The sequence below is a fragment of the Opisthorchis viverrini genome (assembly GCF_000715545.1).
Source record: "Opisthorchis viverrini unplaced genomic scaffold opera_v5_11, whole genome shotgun sequence".
Taxonomy (NCBI): Eukaryota; Metazoa; Platyhelminthes; class Trematoda; order Opisthorchiida; family Opisthorchiidae; genus Opisthorchis; species Opisthorchis viverrini.
Window position 1 is genome coordinate 1087809 of NW_008751667.1, and position 22046 is coordinate 1109854.

The following is a 22046-nucleotide window of genomic DNA, read 5'->3' on the forward strand; positions in this document are numbered from 1 at the left end:
ACTGTCTCAGTCGTTTAAAGATTATTTCCAAATCCAGTACGTAAGAAAACACGCGAAGAAGCCAGCTTTTTCGCAAAATTTGACACCATCTTCACGGAGACAATAGGCGAAGCCGCCGCAGCCAGCGAAATTCGTATTCCGCGCCCACAGTGGACTCCGAGCTCCTTTAAGCAACTGCCAATAAAGCTGCGGTCGCGTGGGGAGATCTTAAGCGCCCGAATAATTTCCATAAAATGCTAAGACTTTATGTTAAAGTTTCCCTTTTTCAAAACCACGTGTGCCTCTAGGACGCGGTGTAAGTCCGTGAGTCCGTGAAAAACCAATATTTGCTTGGGCTTGGTTTGTGGGTGGGCGGACATTCGCGCTACCTGCCTTTGGCACTTCACGTTTGCTCGTATTTACTTCCCGGACTGGGAATGTTAATAAGGTTGGTTGAACTATGTAGACAACGATACAATGATATGTTAGTCGTGTAGCTTTGCGGCTGTCGAACAAACGCAGCGCAGCCGTCTCTCTTTTACCGAAAACTAAGGCAGTAAGTATTTCCTGTGGTTTGTGCGTACTTTACTAACCAATGAGGTTTATACTCAAAAGGTTCGACCAAAGGGAATCTAATAATCAGACTGCACAAATTATTGTGTAGGTTGACCCGCATGGGACTACCTCAGTGCTAACCAGGTAAACCAGCATATTTTTCTGTAAATCTTCCCTATCGTGTGTTGAGTGGTATTGGTAATTAGGTGATGATACTGTCGTGAACGATTGTAGACTAAAGTCGCTGCCGGTAATTGTCCGGCTCCATTTGCGCGATCCTGCTGACTGGGCCGAATACCTGGCTAAACCTGCCGGCTCTCGGTCGGACTATCGTTTTCTGCTAGTCTCGATACTAATGCATAATTATGTTTTCAAAAGGGAAATTAGATGAAGTTGCTTGCGAGCAGGCCTGCTTTCGGTGCCTTAGCAGGCCTCCCGATGTCTCTTCTGGGGCTACCAGTCTTCTTGTCCAAGGAATTCATCGTCGTTCCGTATATAAAAGCTGGTACAATTTAGGACTCAGGCTCATTAGTGAAGGACAGTTGTCAATCGAAGATAGTTGAAAATATACCCAGAGGATCAATGAGACTGTTTGATTAGGCAACTGGCGAGACGTAAATGGTAGCATTTGCTTGATCACGGGGGCCTCCGAGGCATTGCGCGGGTCTGATCGGAAAGTCAAATCAGGAATACTGAGGTATGCGAGTTGCTCCTCGGGGACAGTCACTCTCATTCGATAGACCAGCCGGTCGTGATCTATAGTTAGGTCACGTATTTCGTATTTCAGAGGAACGTTTGCTTTCTTCCCAAGCCATGTATCAGGTAAAAGCGACCGAGGAGCAGTCGGTCCATGACGTAGCAACGATGCTCGAAAGTCCTTAATGGTCAACGCAGTCGCTTTTTAAACTGTCGCCTCCGTATGGGAATCCCGGGACAAGATAAACCAATGGTTAGTAACTAATATATTAAACGATGTCACGCAGCCAATTGGACGCTTGCCTCAAAACTGTCATCCCCTGTCATATCAGACAGATGATAGCCTCCAACGCGTGGTTGTCTTCTAATTCGCGGTGAACGAAGCTGTGTCGGCTAGAACCGTTGCCATTTGGTACACGACTTTTAGCTAAAAACCGAACATGTGGCTTTAGGGCAACCAGAAGCACGCCATTGGACCCACGGAATTTCCTCGCCGGGCAAATTAGGTGAGCGCAAGGTTCCATTTTTGTCATTTCAAGGATTAATGCGTGTTTCGCTCATCTATGGCCTCTGTAAACGTTTATCCCAGTTGAGTAACTGAAAGCTTACCAGTCTTCACAATTTAACTGTGACAAATAATTCAGTTGATGTAAGTTTAACAACATGAATTGTAAATTTAACACACGGTGGACAGTAAGTCGTACCAAGATACTTAGTAAAAGTTGCGGACGATTAAAACGAAAAAAATCATTTTTAGGCCTTTCGAAAGCTTTCGACGAGGTTAAAGTGGACAAGCCTGGTGTTGGTTAGATGATAGGCCTTTGGAGACGGTCCGTACTTCAGCTTGTGACTGACGAAATCTGGCAAGTGTTTGCCATTGCTTTCGATAGGAAAATCACCACCCATGTTACCCCCTGCCACCGGGGCACACTAACATGCAACCTGCTACTCTATCCTTCACTGCAGGCAGCAGATACTCTTATCGATATTCCTCCTCTCTAGTGAAGACAGACGCCTCGTCGTAGTGCTAATTTGTTCACTCAACCACTCTCTAGGACGACCACAAATCAGCTGCCCTTCGGGCCTCAACGAACGTAAGTTAGTCTCATCTGTTATTCATGAATGAATTCGACGTTTTTTCATTCTCAGACCCAGTGTCCCATGCGTCTATTTGAGGATAACCTGCTAGGTTTAATCCATTCTTTTCGTTGTTTAATCATGTGACGTCCACTCGCTACCGGGGTTCCAACACTTCGTTCTTGCTCGGCCTAATCCTGATAACCAAGAAACTCTTGGTAGAAGCGTTCCCGTACCACTGCTTAGTTGACCTCACCGACCATATGGTCCTCGAATTCTCTTAATTTACCAGAGCACCTGCCAATCGCAACTCTGGCGTTCGCTCCAGAGCCAAAATCAACCTTTCGGCACTGGAGCTGGCCCGAGTCAGTGACTGGAATTCCATGAGCGCACTGCCGATACTGTGTCACAGACATAAATCTGCTGTAACTCTTGAGGAATGGTGTCTGTGGCAGGACAAAATAGTGAGTGATGGAACACAATTTTGCACGGAGACGACACGAAAGGTCTCTCAGCGAGGGAAACGAGAGATTAAGCGGCTCTGAGAAACCACCGTACCTCACATGTCCGCGAAGACAAGAAGTATTCACAATTGTCGTTTGGTACACTTGTCACATCAAACCTGACATCCACAATCGACGAAAAAGTGCAAAGTGAGGCATACTTCTCTTTCACCTGGAAGGCAGTTTAGCGGGCACCTTAGAGGAAGCAGCAAATTCTCTATTGAGTCAATACTCTTCTCTGTTGGCCCCAACGCCTTACACCACTCATCCCAAATATCCTATGTAGACCATATTGCCATTACCCCAATTACGACGGAGCACAAACTCGAAATTCCAAAAATGCGCCGCCGCGTGTATTGACGAAACACGACCCAGAAACCTGTCTTAGCCGAAGACAGCTATGCAGCTTTCAAAACGTTACCACTCCTGCTGTCCCTATATAATAGAGACATGCTTATCACGTCGATCTACGAGAGGGATAGACGGTCTAATCCAGCTATCTACTGACCCACCACACCCACCGGTACTGTCCACGGTAATGGAATCCATTTTGGTAGATCATTCGTGAACACACTTAGTGCGCTACAGTATACTGTCGCCAAAATAGCACGGTATCAGGCACAATTGCTCCTGCCTCACGAACTTTCTGCTCACTGGAGACAGGTCTGGACACTGGATTTGAGGTGGACGTTATGTACCGACCGTGAAGTCCGGCATGAAAGATAACCAGAAGGTCGGCAATGCCCGGAGAGTATTTTAGTTGATCTACGTGACCGGTCCTTGGAAACCACCTTGTTTGAAACCATCAAGGATTAGAATGGAGTAATCGTCTTCTATAAAGAACGCCATTCAGGGAGTCATTCTAGTCCCCGATAATTTCACTGAAAAGAAGTTTCCGTGGACCAGTCGAACGAATCAGGTGAAACTGTTTGCTTTTCACATCTGTTTCCCTGACCTACTGAGATGGGGACCGCGTGATCCCTACTGTGCCTGGTTAAAAGCGCTTCAAGATGTGGCTGCTAATCGATATCGGTGGCGTTCGTGTTGTCAGTTTCCATTCAGGTTTCTTGAGTGAGTGTCCGGAGGTGTAACCACTTCGAAATGACAGTAGTAAGCTAGCCTGCTAGCTAGTTGTTGAACACTCATGTCATACTCTCGATGCTGATGATAACTTTTGGACAATCTGACCATTATCGTTTTTGTGCATGGGCCTTGCAATCCAAGAAGCAATGGAGGTTGTGGAGAGTTTTTCGTTCCTTGGTGGTTGTATTCGCTAGAGGATCTGATTGAGAACTTTAATCGTCCTCCTGTCTGGGCGTGAGCGCCCTGTCAGCATCCCAGCCCGCATACAACCATAAAATTCACAACCAAAAATACTACCATACCTCATGAACCATCGCGTGGTTTCACCAGCCGGTTGCCCTTCTTGCTGCATACGACAGTGTGGGTAAACAAAAGCACACTATGACTGACGCTTCTGTCCTACACTTCCACTCCCCCCCCCCCCCCCCATCCTAATTCGAATACTCTCTTCGCAGGTCCCAGCACTAGGACTGATCGTTCTGTCCGCCATGCGCCACGCTCAGCTGCAGCTTCTGCGCGTCCGACTTCAGTAGCAACCATAAGCACCTCGATGTATGTGTTCAAACTCTAAAAGCTGGTCTACTTAGCTATCCTTAATATCCGCACGCTGAAGCAAGCGGAACAACAGGCAGCTCTTGTTCGTACGCTGGACTCGCTTTGCGTTGGTGTATGCCATTTGTTATCGGGAGATAGACTCATGAGAATCAAGCTGGGTTTCACCTAACTGAGGACCCGTTGACCATATCTTTGCCTTGAAACAAATACTTAAAAAGCATCACTCCTTCAAACGTCCCACGGCGGTTGTTTTTCCTAATATAAAAGTTGCTTTGGGCTCGACAGTCGAAAATCGTGGCGGTTTCCGACGATCGCAGGGATCCCTTCCAAATTTATACCCCGTAGGAAGACACTGTATGCAAACTCCCGTGGGCGCGCATGAGTATACGTAAGGTTTCGCCTGAATTCACCACGTCCAGCGGTGTGAGGCGAGGCTACCCGGTTTCACCCTTCCTCGGTCGCGCAGTCAATGGCGCTCTTGCCTTCAATCCGTGGCTACCCAACTCCAAAACTAACTGAACAGGCCATCACCTCCAAGGATTGGCTGTATGTCCTACCCTCGAAACTGTATCAGCTAGAACCAATGTGCCTATGGTACAGATATCACTATCATTATCATGGACAGCATGTCATCGGTGTTCAACACCCATGCTTCATTGCCGTACAACCATGATTTATCTAAAACCTTATTGTGAAGAAAAGGATAAAGGTGGACAGGGAGTAGACTCAGTGTTACCTTACTACAATCATTTCGAAGCGCCTTCACCTCCAGATACTCATTCAGGCAGTCTGGATAGAAACTGACATCCTGGAAGCCGATTAACATTGGTAAAACCCAAACGTTTAGTGATCTCTTCTATATCCCTGTGTCAGGTCAAGAATTGGGCACCTCTCTGCTTCCGCCACTCTGAATTGAGCACGGGAAACAGCACTCTTTTCGGCAAACGATGTTTCGGAATACGCAATACATGGCCTAACCAACGCAGCTTCTGGTGCTGAGCACATTCTTCAATGGAAGCTCCTGTTGCACAACCGAAATCTGGCCTTTTGATTACTTCGTTATGGATTCACCGACACCAAAGTACACGAGCTATGGTTCTGAAACGATTTTTGACCATCTGAAGACGTCTCAATTCCGCTGCTCGAACAGCCTACGTCTCACAGCCATACAAAAAAACAGCCATCATTGTAGCCTGATGCACCTATGGTTCATAGTTTATTGCTGATTAATTGATGTTTCAAAAAAAACCATGTTATCAGTCTGGAACAAGGACGCAAGTGCCGTAACTGAACTGACTGCTCCTTCGCTCTCTTCTAGGTTCCGGCTGCTCATCTCTTGGAATGAGGAGACAGCTGCAGCTGGATATGCCGGGACGTTGAACGATCGAGCGAAAATCTCTACTTGATTCAATACTCCTTGATGGTTGCTTTATGCGGTTCGTTTATTGCGTGTGCTTACGCCCATACGCTAGCCCTAAATCTGTAAAAGACACTTTCTATGTCACTATAGGTGCTGTTTAACAACAGACTAAAAGCTTGGACATCGTTGTGGTTACTAATGACACGAACGCTCATCTGGGTAGACTACTACCGATTAGGTAGTAGTCTTGAATTGGATGCGGAACGCGTGAGCAATGCACGTCGCCCGCTTCAAGTGTGTACCGTTCACAAACTGTTCCTTTGCACTGCCAATTTCCGAAACAGTGGAAAACGCTGGACAGCGTGGTGTCCATCAACAAACCGTCACCGAATTCAAATGCACCACACTATCATCACTCAATGTGTCGATCATTTACTGCTAGTTCTGGATGTGTTCTAGGACTGAACTACCTGATGCGCAAACAAACACTCATTCTCCGATTACTTCTGCGAATTCGTTGAAGCCATGCGACACAAGCAACGCTTCTGAGGTATCGGTGGCCAAAAATCCGACCGAGACTCACATGACCTGTCCGTGGAGACCTGAAACCGAAGAATAACTGTTCAGTCTAGTTGATCTAAACCATTGGAAGCTCGGCTATAGTGTTCAAGCACTGATGCTTCGCTGCTGTACACTTAATTTATTTAAAGGCCATGTTGTTAAGAAAACGATAAAATTCACCATACCACTTCTGTCAGAGCTGGTACAACTGCCGACGTATGTGAAATTCTCCACGATTGCCAGGGTTTCTCTCTGAGTTGCCCGTTCTGACCTTACGCTTTGAAGTGGCAAGATGTATGACAAAGGAAGGTATGATGGTGATCAGTTTATCCAATAGATATTGGCTAACACTACCATCGTTTAACAGAAGGAGGAAAAGTCGTCAGGGTCAGGAGAACGATGAAGTTTGAGTAGAGATATACACTCGGACACTTCTAGGGCTGAAGAGAACGGCAAATTCACAGTCCACCGCTCTGTTGAAAATTTGCATTCCGGATTGGATGGTCCAAACGTACTCATCAGCATGATATCAGAGAGCCAGTTTGGTCCCTGATGGTTTCGCTGAAAAGTGGCTTCGAGGACCAGTTGAACAAATCAAGCAGAATAGCCTGCAGAAGTTTACAGCATTTTAAGGGTAGTCTACTCCGATTTTTCGGATTCACCCAGCATCTCGGTCTGCAGGGACCCTGTTTCACCTGGCATCGGATGATACGTGGAATTGGGTTGTGGTTGCGTGTAGTAATTGAGTTCGACACCAATATCAGTGTAACCAAATGAACTATAAATTCAGAATTCAGCATGGCGTAACAAGTAGCACGTATGCTGTCAGACTAACGTATGTGTATAGCACTTGGAACATTTAAACAATAGAATAATGAATAGAGCATCAATCACGTTCATCACATCTGCCACACCTTGAATGGGCATATAGATGTTTATAGTTTGCTTTCAAATCGCACAGTGTGAAGCGCAGTTGCAGACATGTGGCTTGTCACAGGCGGAAAAGACAGATGCGGCCGAGCGGGTAAATTAGAGTCGACCTAACTGGTAGAAAAAAGGGTTAATATCTGTACAACGTGGGTGTAACCACACAACAATGCAGCCGTCAAAGTAGCCTGGTACGTACGACCTTTGTGCCCAGTGATATTTGTTTCTGATGCCACAAGTGAGGTAAATTAACAAACATGATTCAGGCCTTTCAGGTCTGTGCACTGACTTCACCAGACACACTTCTGTCAGAGCTGGTACAACTGCCGACGTATGTGAAATTCTCCACGATTGCCAGGGTTTCTCTCTGAGTTGCCCGTTCTGACCTTACGCTTTGAAGTGGCAAGATGTATGACAAAGGAAGGTATGATGGTGATCAGTTTATCCAATAGATATTGGCTAACACTACCATCGTTTAACAGAAGGAGGAAAAGTCGTCAGGGTCAGGAGAACGATGAAGTTTGAGTGAGTAGAGATACTCGGACACTTCTAGGGCTGAAGAGAACGGCAAATTCACAGTCCACCGCTCTGTTGAAAATTTGCATTCCGGATTGGATGGTCCAAACGTACTCATCAGCATGATATCAGAGAGCCAGTTTGGTCCCTGATGGTTTCGCTGAAAAGTGGCTTCGAGGACCAGTTGAACAAATCAAGCAGAATAGCCTGCAGAAGTTTACAGCATTTTAAGGGTAGTCTACTCCGATTTTTCGGATTCACCCAGCATCTCGGTCTGCAGGGACCCTGTTTCACCTGGCATCGGATGATACGTGGAATTGGGTTGTGGTTGCGTGTAGTAATTGAGTTCGACACCAATATCAGTGTAACCAAATGAACTATAAATTCAGAATTCAGCATGGCGTAACAAGTAGCACGTATGCTGTCAGACTAACGTATGTGTATAGCACTTGGAACATTTAAACAATAGAATAATGAATAGAGCATCAATCACGTTCATCACATCTGCCACACCTTGAATGGGCATATAGATGTTTATAGTTTGCTTTCAAATCGCACAGTGTGAAGCGCAGTTGCAGACATGTGGCTTGTCACAGGCGGAAAAGACAGATGCGGCCGAGCGGGTAAATTAGAGTCGACCTAACTGGTAGAAAAAAGGGTTAATATCTGTACAACGTGGGTGCTGAAAGTCCGTGGAGACCTGAAACCGAAGAATAACTGTTCAGTCTAGTTGATCTAAACCATTGGAAGCTCGGCTATAGTGTTCAAGCACTGATGCTTCGCTGCTGTACACTTAATTTATTTAAAGGCCATGTTGTTAAGAAAACGATAAAAGTGGATGAGAATGGAGTTAGTGCTAGCCTATCACATTCATTCCAAGGTGCCTTCACTTCCAGACGTCCGTTCAAGCAATCTGGATAGGAACTAGCGGCTGGAACGCCATCGACACTGGCCTAAATAGCGACCTGGGGGAGTATCTTCGTGTGCTTCATCAATAGCCGGGGGGCTGCACTGAGCGTCAGAGATGTAGAGGTGTGTGTGCTGAGAAAGCACTTACCATATAAGCGGGTTTCAACCGGTCAGTATTAATGATTTCAAGTCGACCCTGAGATCAATCGCGAACTTCTTCGCAGAATGTCGTAGTACCTCATGAGGACCGGTATAAGGTGTTTGGAGAGATCGTCGGGCTGCCTCGCAACGCAGCAATACGTGGCCTACCCATAAAAAGTTGTGCCGTGAAGGAGGCATCAGTTTGAGACCATGTTGTCGCTTTTTGTAAAAGACATGCACGTAAACAGCCCAGTGGCATTGTATACGTGATCAGATACTATTGGTGGGGCCATGGTGAGAAGATCCTATGACAGTCGTAAAGCGGTTCCATGTACGAGAGGTGCTAGATACTCTTCCTATCCGACTTATCAGTGTTACGTGCGCCTTATCTGGAATGCCTTATGTCTTCTGGCTTCCCATCTTGAATTGCTTCTCTGTAAACTAAGAGAATCGCTCTCTGTCTCTTCGTTTCACAGATGTCATCAATGAAGGAAAGTGGCATCAAAGTGTGTTGTAGTTCGGGGACTCCGAGCGCCACTGGAGGATGTGGCGACTACTCACCTGTTGGAAAATTGGTTCAGCTGGCGGCTCCGGGACCTACTGCCTACTATGCGCAGCCAAAAGAGGGTCCTCTGTGCAGCAACAGTGCCCTTATTGTGATCTACGATATATTTGGCATAGATATTCTGCAAACGAGACGTTTTGTCGATCTTCTTGCGGAAAAGACTCACCGACGTGTCGTGATGCCCGACGTTTTCCGTGGCCATCCATGGTTGTTGAAAAATTTCCCTCCGAAAAATGGCGGAGAATTTGTCAAATGGGTGGAAACCGCAGGAAGTTGGGAAATAGTTTCTGCGGTACGTTGTGGTTTGTTTCTTTAGGTTTGAAACCTTTCCTAACTCCGTCGCATTTTGAAATGAGGAATTCAAATGAACGAAAAGACATCCGGGGATATAAACGGGACCTAACTCGCCTGCTAAATGGTCGCCTCCCCGTCTGGACGATCGAGGATCCCGTCCAGTTTACAGTAGTATGTTGAATACCGTTTGTTGACGAGTGTTTTAAAAAGTAACTCACATTCATTAGCGTTTCTACAATGGTAGCACCTCAGCCTAAATTTCGCAATATTTTTTTTACCAAAATCCATGTTACTCTGGTCTGTGTTATTCTGGACTCCTAATCAACCTGAGTATACTCCGACATAAGCCTTCTTTCGTCATCTATAAGTATCCGATACCTTTGTCGTCCCTCGATTACGGAAACGAAGCCTTGGACCCACTAGTGACCATCTCTCACCAACAAACTAACGTCAGTATCACTATCTGGCTTGAATTGACCAAACATTGAGATTGCATTTCTCACGTTGTATCAGAGGACTTAGTTACGCATAAAACGCGGGATAACTTAACTCCGGTCCACGACCTTATGCTTACCGGAAGTGTCCTAAGCCCATTGTCAGACTTATGCAGTGTTCTGTCACTAATCGGTGTACTACTTCACCAATTTACCCGACAGGACCTCAAATCTGCCCACGAGTTCCTCCTCGCAGACGGTCTGAGTAGTTCGGCACCATTGGGTATTTTGGGGTTCTGCTGGGGTGGCAAGCAGGCTATTCGTGCGTGCTCTGGCGATTCACATGCGAGTAAGCTTGGATTCAAATTCCTGGCTGGAGTGAGCCTTCACGGTGCATTCTTGGGCCCTGAGGACGCCAAACACGTGACCGTACCTATGTTGTTCATGCCAGCTGGGGACGATCCAGATATCGGGCCAATAAAGGAAATTTTGGATAAGAAACCGTTTGGGACGCAATGTGCTTACCACCGATTCGACTCGGAAACTCACGGCTTTGCCGCAGCACGTGGGGACTGGAATGTCCCTCACACCCGAGAAGCCATTATGAAGGCATTGGATCTTGCTGTTGAGTTTTTCAACAAGAACTTGCCCTACTAATTTACGACTTGAGAGTCTCACCCAGTGTTCATTTGCCATTCAAGTACCATTTAACCATAGATCAATATTTTGTCAATGGAATCTGATGTGCTCGAATAAAGTTTCACTGGTTCGTGGTATCTTCTCGATGTATTTGACTCGGCCTTTAATTGATTCGCAGAGCTGCGTTCCACTCATTCAATCGATTTTTTTCTTTGGCCATGACCTAGTGGTTGGTATTCATTCATTCCAATTTTCTTGGACGGTCCATTTTTTTCAAGCAAATGCAGGTCGTGTTGCCGGGCATTATTTGAGGACTTCGCCTTTGTGGTTAAGCAAGTCGGATATTGATTCATCAGAGTCCGCAGCTCGATGATATCTGAGAGTGAGATGTACATCCAAAGCAAATGGACGTCCCACGTTGAAGACTCGGTTACTGCTCCAAAGTCTAGTTTGGAAGCGCAAGTGACCAGCTGAGTCGCCGTCCCGTGTGTCTCCCCCAGAGTCCAATTGCTGTTCTTTGTTGGAAAAACTCATTCGGCTGTAGCACCCTTTCGGTGTCTAACTGCCATGCCACCCGAAGGAAGCATGAGGGCTGGGATACTGCCAGGTTGCCCAAGCCCAGAAAGGGAAAATAAATAAATAATAAATCGTCCAGCTGTAGCACCCTTCCGGTGCCTAACTGCCATGCCACCCGAAGGAAGCATGAGGGCTGGGATACTGCCAGGTTGCCCAAGCCTAGACAGGGAAAGTCGAGTGGCATAGGTCGGGTTCGAACCACGAACCTTCCGGTCAGTAAATTCGCGCTCTAACCACTTGGTCCATCTCGCCCCCAGAAAGGGAAGTTCGAGAGGAAGGGGTCGGATTCGAACCAAGGACCTTTCGGTCAGTAAATTCGTGCTCTAACCACTGATCCATCCCGCCCCCTTCTCTTTGTTGGACATGAGCTGATCGTTTTCAATGGGTTGTTTTTTAGTTTGTTGCACGAGTTAACTGAAACGGTTTCGCTTCCTCGATTTCTTGAACCCACAAAGCTTTCCAGTTAGTAATTCCACTTGACTTCTTGCAATACGTCTGTGTAGTGTATTCGGCATCAATCGGCAAAGGGTCCAGGAGACTCAATGTACTTTAAAGTGTTGTAGGAGATCCCATACTTCGATTTAGCTGATTAGCGCGTCCTGTACTGTTTTGCGAATTGCGTCCAGGCGGAGACTTGTTACTTTATATGGATTGGCTGACAGGCATTGCGAAGGGCAGCTTTTAACTTAATTTTGCTGTATGATTCGCGGGTATTCGCTAATTGATGCGTGCGGGTTTTGCAGAGCGCAGCAATTGCCAGGCGACCCAACACAAAGTGTTCCAAAACTGGTAGCCGCTACCTGATAACGTGGTCCTTTTGCATTTTAGACTGGTTTGTGCAGCCAGATGGTTTCGCTGGATGTAGTGCTTCATGGTAATTGCCGTCAATAGCACAACATCAGTGTTCAGCACTGATTCCTCATTGACGTTCAACCATAATTTATTTGGAAGTCTCATTGTGAGGAAGTGAATAAAAGTGGATCGGGGAGGGGCTTAGTGCTAGCCCTATCACAAGCATCCTTACAAGCCTACGTCTGCAGACACTCATTCGCTCACTTTGACAAAAGCTGACAACAAGAACGCCACCGACATAGATTAGCAATCATAGCACGGACTGTGTACAACGGATATCCATCTTTGGTATGCATTCGTAGGGCTTATAATCAAATTCCCGCGTCCGTTTATTTCCTGATCAAATACCGGTTTATACGATAGTCCTACAACGTCTCCAACCATGCACAGCGGAGATCGTGCGGACCACATCCTGGAAAGTCAGTTGCATCGACAGCACCCAGGCTTTTCGTAATCTACTCAAATACCCGTCTGCCAGGTCAAAGGTTGCTCACCCCGACATTAAAAGACACAGCGTAGGGGACAATGCCCGCTTTTGGTGATTGACTGTCTACCTAGTGTTTCACAATCTGTTTGTCGAGCGATTTTCCCCCGGGTACATGAGCTCGCGTAAATACATGGCGTGCGTCTGTGTGTGTACCTATGTGCTGCGCCCATCGGATGTACTGATAAGCGAGCAAGCTACCTGAATTTTATACGTTACTCGAACGTCTGGCGTTCCTACTCGTTGGGACACTTCACTTGCCTACCAAGTGAGACGATCACACGGCCACTGCAAATCTGGCTTCAGTATACCTTGAAGCGAAATCCTGGATGATCCTGAAATGATCCTAGGACTGCTCGTTGTAAATTTGAGAGATGTGAGTGAAAATTCAAGGATGGATAAACACTTCGTACAGACAGTTAAAATGGTAGTGTCGGTCAATTTCCATCAAATTTCTCATCAAAGCTGCAACAACAAAGAAGCCAATGGTAGCCCCAAATACCAGAATTTGTTTAAGACGAGGGAAAGTAGATTCCAATCAACTGAAAGATGTTTGGGACCGACTGAGTAGTCGTCATTCTGCAGCGGCTTGGTAAACAATCGGTGGATTTATTGCTAGGCAAACGTTTCGTCAAGCCAAGTGAGTGACTTGATCAGGTTGTCCGAATTTTAAGGCAGTCAGAGGATCAATCGGTAAGATTTCTTACGAATAGCCAACTTGATCAGTGTCGTGTCAGTCTGGAGATTCTGTTTGCTGGTTAATGTGGATAGCTGACAATTACTATAAGGGGACTCGCTTTTCCGGCCTAGACTAACTGTATAGAATATTTCTGTTGAGTGTCATTCACAGATTTTGTTCGTCTCTCTGTGTGTTAAGGGGTACCAGGACAATCGGACTGAGGTTTGGGAGGGACTGGATCCTACTGCGTTTGGATTGGGAAAGTAGACCATTAAGAAACCCGTTCAATTGAACGATGAACTTTACAAAACCGCTTCTACGGGAGCATGGGCGGTAAACCTAAGAAGTCAGCTTACCGTTCCATGGTGTTGGAAACTCTGTCCGGGTGAGTGGCCTGACAGTAGACAATAAACTGGGTTTTCTCGGGGGCATGAACGGTAAACCTAAGAAGTCAGCTTATCGTTTCACGGTGTTAGAAACTCTGTCCAGGTGAGTGGTCTGACAGTAGACAATAAACTGGGTTTTCTCTTAACACAACACTACTTATAGGGTTGCTGAGAACGCTTGGGCAGATCTTAACAAGTTCCACCCTTATTGAGGTTCATCAGATAGGCGTATTCCCCGAGTCTCCATTAATATTGCCGGAGTGTACGCAATTGGCGACAAATGGATCTCTCACGTAGGATATTTTCCAATTGAATATGTTCTACAAAGGTCACTCCATGTTTCCCTTGCAAGGTAGTCGAGGTATCGAAGTATGGCTTCGTGACATAACACTACTTATAAGGTCGCTGAAGAATGCCATAGCCGAGATTCCGTTGAGTATCCCGCTACCACCAATTTCGTTTGACAGTCAGCGTATTTAACGAATTGCGCATCGTTTGGTGTTCATGTGAAACCGGCGATTATGTTCATCTGATGAGTCCTAAAAGAAAGGGCTTCCAACATCCACATCAAGAGAAATAGTGCAGAATCCCGAAGTGTCGTTTGTACAACATATTCATTTGTAGGTACCAAAAACCGGAGATTCAGCTAGGATTCGGTCGAATCTCCCGTTAGAACCATCGTAGTTTACTTTGTTGGATCAAAATAGATCGATGACACCCGGGGTGGCACCACCTTGGGGAGACAGGCTATTCGCCTGGTGAATCCTGTCATCGAAGACTAATCCATCCATTTCCGAGGATATGGTGAGGTTAAATGAGGCTTTTATTAGACGTTAAGCCACTTTTACCCATGACAAAATCTTTCAAGACCATTTTCGATCAATCGCGCTTCCTTATTGCGGTGAGTATGGGTCAACGCACTAGGATTCACTGATTTAGCTGTACAGAGTGGAGCCTGATCTCAGTCTGCAGTGATAAAAGTCACAGTAAACCAAACCACTGAGAGGACGCATCCTTGAGGAGGTCGTATTTTTACAGTACAGACAAAGCTGATGTATACATGGATCTCCCCATTTGATTGCTTTGAGGTTTTAGAAAGACAAATCTGCGACTGGATTTTCCTTGGCTGATCAAACGCGTTCAGTTCGTTGGGAACCGGACAGACAGTTGCCAACTAGTGTGCTTGGGGTTTCACATGTGCTTATCTACAATTCGGAGTGGTTGGTCTCGTTTTGTTTCGGATGGGACTCATCGAGGTGATCAAAAATTGGGATCCCAATCGAATTTTACAAATGTGGTTACACGGTAGGTGCTCATCGCCTCTGCATTGTGGCGATGAGTATCCCATTTATGATAGCTTAACTCCTGTTGCCATTGTGGCATTAGTCTAGTGTTCACAATGGCTTTTTTGACTCGAGTGATTTCTGAGTCTAACTCAGTTGAATGTAGCTAACCCTTGCCCTTTCAGTTGTTTCCATCTGACAGTATCTCAGCCTCGGTGCACCAGCCTAGTCGAATCGGTCAGCTGCAAACCGTGCATCGAAGTACAGTGGCTCCAGCTGCCCTCATCGAAACTAAAGAGTTTTTTAATAATAAAAAAACGTTTAGCTGTGACACCCCTTGCTGTACCTAGCTTCCGTGCCACCCGAAATAGGCACGATGGCTGAGATACTGCCCAAGTCGAGATGCAAAGGATAGGTTCGAACCTTGGAACTTCTGGTCGATGAGTTCGCTACCTCCCGCTCAAAAGACAATAAAGGAATAAAGGTCACCCGTTGGATGCTTCTATTCACTACGTTTCTCGACCTAAAGTGGTTTTGTTTGTCCGGTATGATAGGAAGCGAGGGAGCTACGTAGCTTTGATGCATGATCGCCATTTTCTGTCAGCGATTCTCTCGTCCCAGGGTAGAAGACAGTAACCAAATCTACTAGGTTGATTGGTAAAGGCATTCATGCTTCACTGAAAAGTTATAGACCAAACGTCCGCTGCTCGTTCTTATCCGATACATGCCGGAACAAACAGGGCTCTACGAGTGAAACGGAACCTTGGCGTACGAAGCACGGTCTAATCGGCATAACCTATGGAGTGTGACCGACTGATCTATTGAGGGAGAGTGGCTTCTTCAGAAAACCATCTGGCGCTCTCGAGCATTGAGTTGATTTTTCCACCAGACGCAAGCTGTGCTTTGAAGGCAGCGATCGGGAAACACAGTCTTCAAAGATCTACATGAACCAACCACGGCTCTGACCCATCAACTAGGACTGATCGAACCGCGGCATTGTACACTCCACCCCTAATAATCAAGCTGATGTCACGTTGGTGCCACGAATGTCGGAGGTTGTCGAGTGCTCCCCGCGATTCAGGAACTGATTTCGCCAGTTCACCAGGACTTGTTCATCTGTCCATCCATCTGTTCACTTACAAGTGTGAGGTTCAGTTTTAATCTCACCCAATCTTGCAGGAACACTACATTTACCGGTAAAAAAAGCAATAACCGTTCGGCTGTAGCCCCATTTCAGTGCCTAGCTATCATGCCACCCGAAGGAAGCACGAGGGCTGGGATACTTGCAGGTTGCCCAGGCATAGAGGGGGAAGTCGAGAGGCAGAGGTTCGGGTTCGAACCAAGGACTTTGCGGTCAGTAAATTCGCGCTCTAACCACTTAAGCCATCTCGCCTCCCACCCATGACCGCCGTCGTTCTCATGTCGCTACAAACGACTTCCAATCGAGTAGTCGCTTGTTTGGATAGCAGAAGAAGCGAGCTACAGATCCACCAGAAGGTTTAGGCGCAATAGTTAGCATACATCCGGTATGCATTTGGTCTATGAGACCAATTGCTCAGATGAAACTTATCTTAGAACTGCAACACTGATAAGCTTTAGTAGCAACGAAACGTCAATCTGTCGCTTCCGTTGCGTACGAACTAAATTTCGTAGCCGGGAGGCTGTAAGACAAAATTTCTTCAAGTACAACTTCGTCACGGTACGAAGCACATATCGAACTGTGCAACCGAATTATTTAGGTTATTAAAATGGGTGTGATCCAAGAAGAGCACTTTTGTCAGCGTATTCAATGTCTGTGAGCGAGCGTCTCAATAGCATCCCGATTCCTGAGTTGTAAGAGACGGAAGGTTCGTGGTTCGAGCCCGACCTCAGCCTCTCGACTTCCCCTGTCTAGGCTTGGGCAACCTGGCAGTATCCCAGCCCTCGTGCAACCTTCGGGTAGCATGGCAGCTAGGCACCGGAAGGGTGCTACAGCTGAACGATTTATTTTTTTTATTTTATGTTGGAGACGGGTGAATAAGACTCCAGGGGGTATTGATTACGAAGTTACAGGACATCCTTGCCTGACACCATTAGATGTAGCGAACTCAGAAGACAAGTTGTAGACACTTACGCCTACATGAGAGTAATTGTACAGAACCAAGGGCCTTGTCTTTCCAGATACTGATGATCACCGGAGTTGAAAGCAGCTTTCATATCAAGAATAAAGGCCATTGGTGATCGTCAGTAGGAGGCATAGCTGCGACACTTGTCACAGGAAAGATATGCCAAACGTAACTCCAACCACGGAGAAATCCAGCTTGATTCTTGCGAACCCGAATCTCTCAGTGATCTGTCAACGAACATAGGATGATGCCCGAGAACTCCGGTTATTTTCACTCGTGACTGTACCACTTTTACTGAGGGAATCACAGTGCAGATGCTCCATTCTGTCAACAGTTTGTCTTTCTTCCCGGTATTTTAGAGTAAAGTCATCGGGTTAACCACGACGAACTCGTTACTTTCTTTGAAGAATGTACGATGCGAACCGGACTAGAACAGGTATTTTTTGCGCTGATGCAATGAACTTGAACGCTAGACTTTCGTTGTCCACTGGTGTCCCCTCTCTATTCATGTTCAAATAGTCCCTTAGAGGTTGAGTTACTGAGAGCCATTGCTCAGAACGATGTTTCTGCGAATGAGCTGAGATCCACTTCTTTCCGGACGTGCTCTCCTGAGACTAGTTTGACCGAATTAGCTGGAACAGATTGCGATTGTTCCCAGTATCAAAAGCGTTCTCAGTTTCCGGGGCAGCACTGTATCTCAATCCTTCATTATTCGGGATCTGCGCGCGCCGTCACAGCCGTTTGTTGCCGGTTTGTTCTTCCTGGCGTCAATGAGAACAGCTGTTAGTGACGAGATCCAGTTTTCATGAGGGGCGGGGTGTTGTGATCGACCTCGGACAGACGGTCTCAGTACTCATAACCATCTTACCCATCCAGTTTTGGAAGCTATCAGTTTACTCAACTCAATTTTGTTGAACTACAGAGATTCTTTGGCGCATTCCACGCTGAAAGCGAATAGATACACAGGCCTACACAATGACATGGAGTTATTTTTGTTCATAGCCACATCACTCTCGTTTGGACGGCCGTATTCCTGTTCTGGCGTAATTATTCCGGTGAGTCCACACCAAAGGGAAGTACTGGACTCGAGCTTCGCTCCCATTAGAGCTCATCAGCAGGGCATATCCAATGGCCGTGGGGGATTTGAACCCCGCTCGCCTCGCATGTCAGATGTCCGGGGTTCAAATCCCAGCACGGTCATTGGATATGCACTGCTGATGAGCTCTAATGGGAGCGAAGCTCGAGTCCAGTACTTCCCTTTGGTGTGGACTCACCGGAATAATTACGCTTGAACAGGATTACGGCCGTTCAAACGAGAGTGGTGTGGCTACGAACAAAAACACCCATCCCGCAAAACCCCATAATTGCGACATGGAGTTAATTGGTGTACTCCAAAAGGAACGAGAATGTTGTATCAAAGCTCCCGCCGATTGTCACAGCCCACATACGTCCAGGACTGGTTTGTGGTTGGTGGCCCCCAGGTAACACGTTGTGAACGCTTGTGTTGGGTTGCACCCAAAAAGGTATCGGCCTGAATCGACTACAACAAACCTCCGAATCAAACCAAGGTGCATCACCCATAACAAGAAGCCGAGTTATGTGAAACATGAAGTTACTGGGTTTAGGTTCCCAGCCCACAGAGCTCTAATTGAACAACCACGTGGTCGGTACAGATCACAAGAGAATATAATTTGTCCTCGGTAGAAAATATGGCGGAACGAAAGAAATAACACAAAAAACAAGGGGAAAGCGCTATGGACTAAATTGTGTTTGGGAGGGGGTGGGGTAACTACACTTTCCGAGTGCATATTATCGACTCTGTAATAGGTCACTTGATAAGGGGAAGCAACAAGTCTAGTATCGTAGAAAAAAAGAGAACATAACTAGCCATGTGGTAATGGTGACAACTACAGAAGGCGATAGAGGCTAAGTATGCAATGTGTGTTGATGTGTCACCTGGACGGTTTCTTCCAAAGTGCTGACCGTAGAATCCGGATTCACGACTGGGCTAGTCTTGGAATCAGCGGCAACGAACTTTCAAGCCGGGTTTCCAGACATTCTAAAAAATTGACGGAAAGATGTTCTGAGGATCCAAAATGGATAATGTGGTCTGTAGCGTTAGTGAAAAGTTGTCAAACCGCAACTGTTGCCTAACTTGTGTGGGCACAACAGTTTTCAGTCTGTTACTGGCACAATCTTGAAGAAACGAGTACTCTAGATGCTCAACAAAGGGGGGAGTTTGGTGAAGTAAGAAAGGAAGGCTGTTTGTGAGAAACTTTCAGTAGCACCTTATATATGAGGTTATGATCCAGGATGCATCGCAGACGACGATGCCTGCATTTTCAAAGATCAAACCCGATCGCACTATCAGGACAGGTGCAAGTTAGTTTGAAAGCCAATGAACTTCTCCCCCACTGACAAGCCTCGTGGCCTGCAGCCAATCAGCTGCTAGGTTGCGTTTCCTGCCCTGTGATTGGCTGTCCACAACCAAACAGTGCAAGCTCCAAGTTTACTTAACGACTAGACACTGGAAAAGGACAAAAGTACAAACTGACCGAAAATCAGCCGGAAACAAGCGTGGAAAGTTGAGTGGTGACTACTTGGAGCTGCTGAGTATCGACAGATGCAAGCCTGTTAGGTTTCAGTGGAAATGTCGCCGGTCCTGTAATCCAGGCTTATTTTGTCACCAATTCAATCTCAGTGAGGTACACATGATCTAAACACGGTGGCTGTCTATTGGGCTGATATCAGTGTTAAAACAGCTCACCTGGGTATCACGTGTCTACCCAGCCATTATACACGATGCTTGCTTGAGTTATTTGATCTAATAATTCGACGAAACTCATACGTGCTCAAATTTCATATAATCTTCGTACCCGAGTAGTTTGAGGATCACCTGAACATTTCCACCTGTCTTCTGACCATAGCATTTGGAGCACTCTAGGTGAGTTATTAACAGTGGAAATTCAGATAGGGGAACGGTTGACTGACCGGCTTTGTCAAAGGTCATGAGACCTGATTGTCATTGGTGGCTGGCCGACAGCAGTGAGTGGACTGATGGCACTGTAGTTTAGGTCACCATTCGAACCGATAAGATCGTCTACCATTGATACTAATGCAGCTTGGGCAAGTTCATCCAAGGTTGGAGACAAAAGTAATGTGCATCCGGTTGCTGGCTGCTCTTCAAGATAGCTGTTACCTCCTCCCTCGTTTGTGCTCATTTCTTCGGGACTGGAACAAACAGAAGATGCACAGGATCCATACGCGTGGTTTTTAACTGAGGTTGAGTGTCTGGAAAATTTGCACTGGTCCTCAAGCCCCCCGTGTGCCCAGTATTTTTCAGCAGCTGTTTGGACCCGACTTAACTGCCGACTGTGGGTTGGTTGTGAAAACCCTCTTGTCCATTCGGTCACGTGTGATGGCTGAAAGGAAAGAAATGGTTCAAATGAGCTGAAGCGAAAGATGTAGATAAATGAAAATTTCTTTTTTGGCTTTGATGTTCGTCAAAGCTCATAAACCAGGTCAAGGGGGAACAAACAGTTCCTTTCGAAGGCTAACCTGGCACTCAATACACCTATCGACCTTGTAGAAAGGGTTAACTTTAACTCAAATTTTGGTCTCTCATACACGTCAGCAACCGCATTTCTTAGTGTTTACTTGTAATTTCAAATGTGTTGTGTGGAAGAACCATTTCCTAACCTCCATTCAGTATGTGACAAACTGGTGGTTCCCGTACTTTCACACAGTTTGAGCCCTTCAGTTAAGGGGGTGAGGTTGACCAAGCGGTTAGAGCGCGAACTTGCTGACCGGAAGGTCCGTGGTTCGAGCCCGACCTCTGCCTCTCGGCTTTCCCTGTCTAGGCTTGGGCGTTCTGGAAGTATCCGAGCCCTCGTGCTTCCTTCGTGTGGCATGGCAGCGAAAGGCACCGAAAGGGTGCTACAGCTGAACGATTTATTTTATTTTTTGGCTTCAGTTGAGGGACTGATCCTGGAACAAATCGTAATAATCAATCAATCGGTAAATGCCATCGAACCTGAATGTGCTTGCCAACTTCCAGAGCTCAAACAATTGGTTTTGTACTCTATAGCTTCTGTTTTTAGTCTGCGTTGGTTTCGAAAACGACATATCCGCACTTCATCTGAGTGTATCTCCACTAGCGGTTGATATAAAACAAGCTACTATCTAGTTATGTAGTAGGTAGACAAAAATGTGGACCTCAATACCGGCGCGTTGACGAGCTCACCCAAGGTCGGTCTCGCAAAATGCGTGGGCTGCGACGCCGAACCATCTTTGTCGACTCCCTCGATGTGCACGTTTGGTTGTATTGTGGCAGCTTTTTTTTCGAACATGCTGCCTTGTGTTGGCGCGCCCGAGAGCTCACCGTGCCTGAGCGTGTCACGGGTGAATATCCGTACTGAGTAGTCTGACCAGATTGCCACAATAGAGTATGTTCACCTGCTTTTGGAAAGCCGCAAAGTGCTGGGTTGATTGGATGGGTTTGGTCTCTCACAGTGTGTTCGTTGGGTCGCAACAAAACTGTCCACCGGCTGGAAGTGTCGGATTGAGTTATCTGAACAGATCTGGTTTGTACCGGAAGGGATTGAAGAAATGGTTGGCTCGATTCCATGGGTGCCATGCTTGCAGCTAGTGGAAAACAGGAAATCTGTTGAGCAGGTTTTATACTTGAGCTGATTTTTGTATGTCCAGGAGTTTCCGCTGGCTGTCGTGGTTGTTCCGTTTTGATTTCTTCACTCATCCGGTCCTCTGGAAAGGCATTCCATAGGGGGCTCGGCGATTCACAACTGAAATATTTGAGAATGAAGTACCGGGTTGAACCAACCCGGAAGCGACATTCGTTATCATTGGTCTGTGTGTGTGAGGCATAAG

The 22046-nt window shown here is 46.5% G+C and overlaps 3 protein-coding genes across 3 annotated transcripts in view; 2 read left to right on the forward strand and 1 right to left on the reverse strand.

The window, feature by feature from the left end:
- Positions 1–339: 339 nt before the first annotated feature.
- On the forward strand, positions 340–10916 carry T265_01045 (hypothetical protein; the record flags this gene model as incomplete). The annotated part of the gene is made up of 3 exons (XM_009164988.1): positions 340–427; positions 9339–9719; positions 10378–10916. The coding sequence occupies 2 exons, from the start codon at positions 9339–9341 to the stop codon at positions 10810–10812; spliced, it is 816 nt and encodes a 271-aa protein (XP_009163252.1).
- A 2795-nt stretch (positions 10917–13711) lies between these two features.
- The window catches only part of T265_01047 (hypothetical protein), a gene marked incomplete at both ends in the record, with an annotated part of 38460 nt that continues 30125 nt past the window's right edge, over positions 13712–22046 (forward strand). The window contains one exon of the mRNA XM_009164990.1: positions 13712–13770. Coding sequence (XP_009163254.1) covers positions 13712–13770 — 59 coding nt within the window. The remainder of the gene's footprint in view (positions 13771–22046) is intronic.
- Positions 15987–22046, reverse strand: part of T265_01046 (hypothetical protein) — a gene marked incomplete at both ends in the record, with an annotated part of 57253 nt that continues 51193 nt past the window's right edge. Inside the window, 3 exons of the mRNA XM_009164989.1 lie at positions 15987–16161; positions 17775–17878; positions 21403–21961. Of these exons, the coding sequence (XP_009163253.1) occupies positions 15987–16161; positions 17775–17878; positions 21403–21961 (838 nt within the window). The remainder of the gene's footprint in view (positions 16162–17774; positions 17879–21402; positions 21962–22046) is intronic.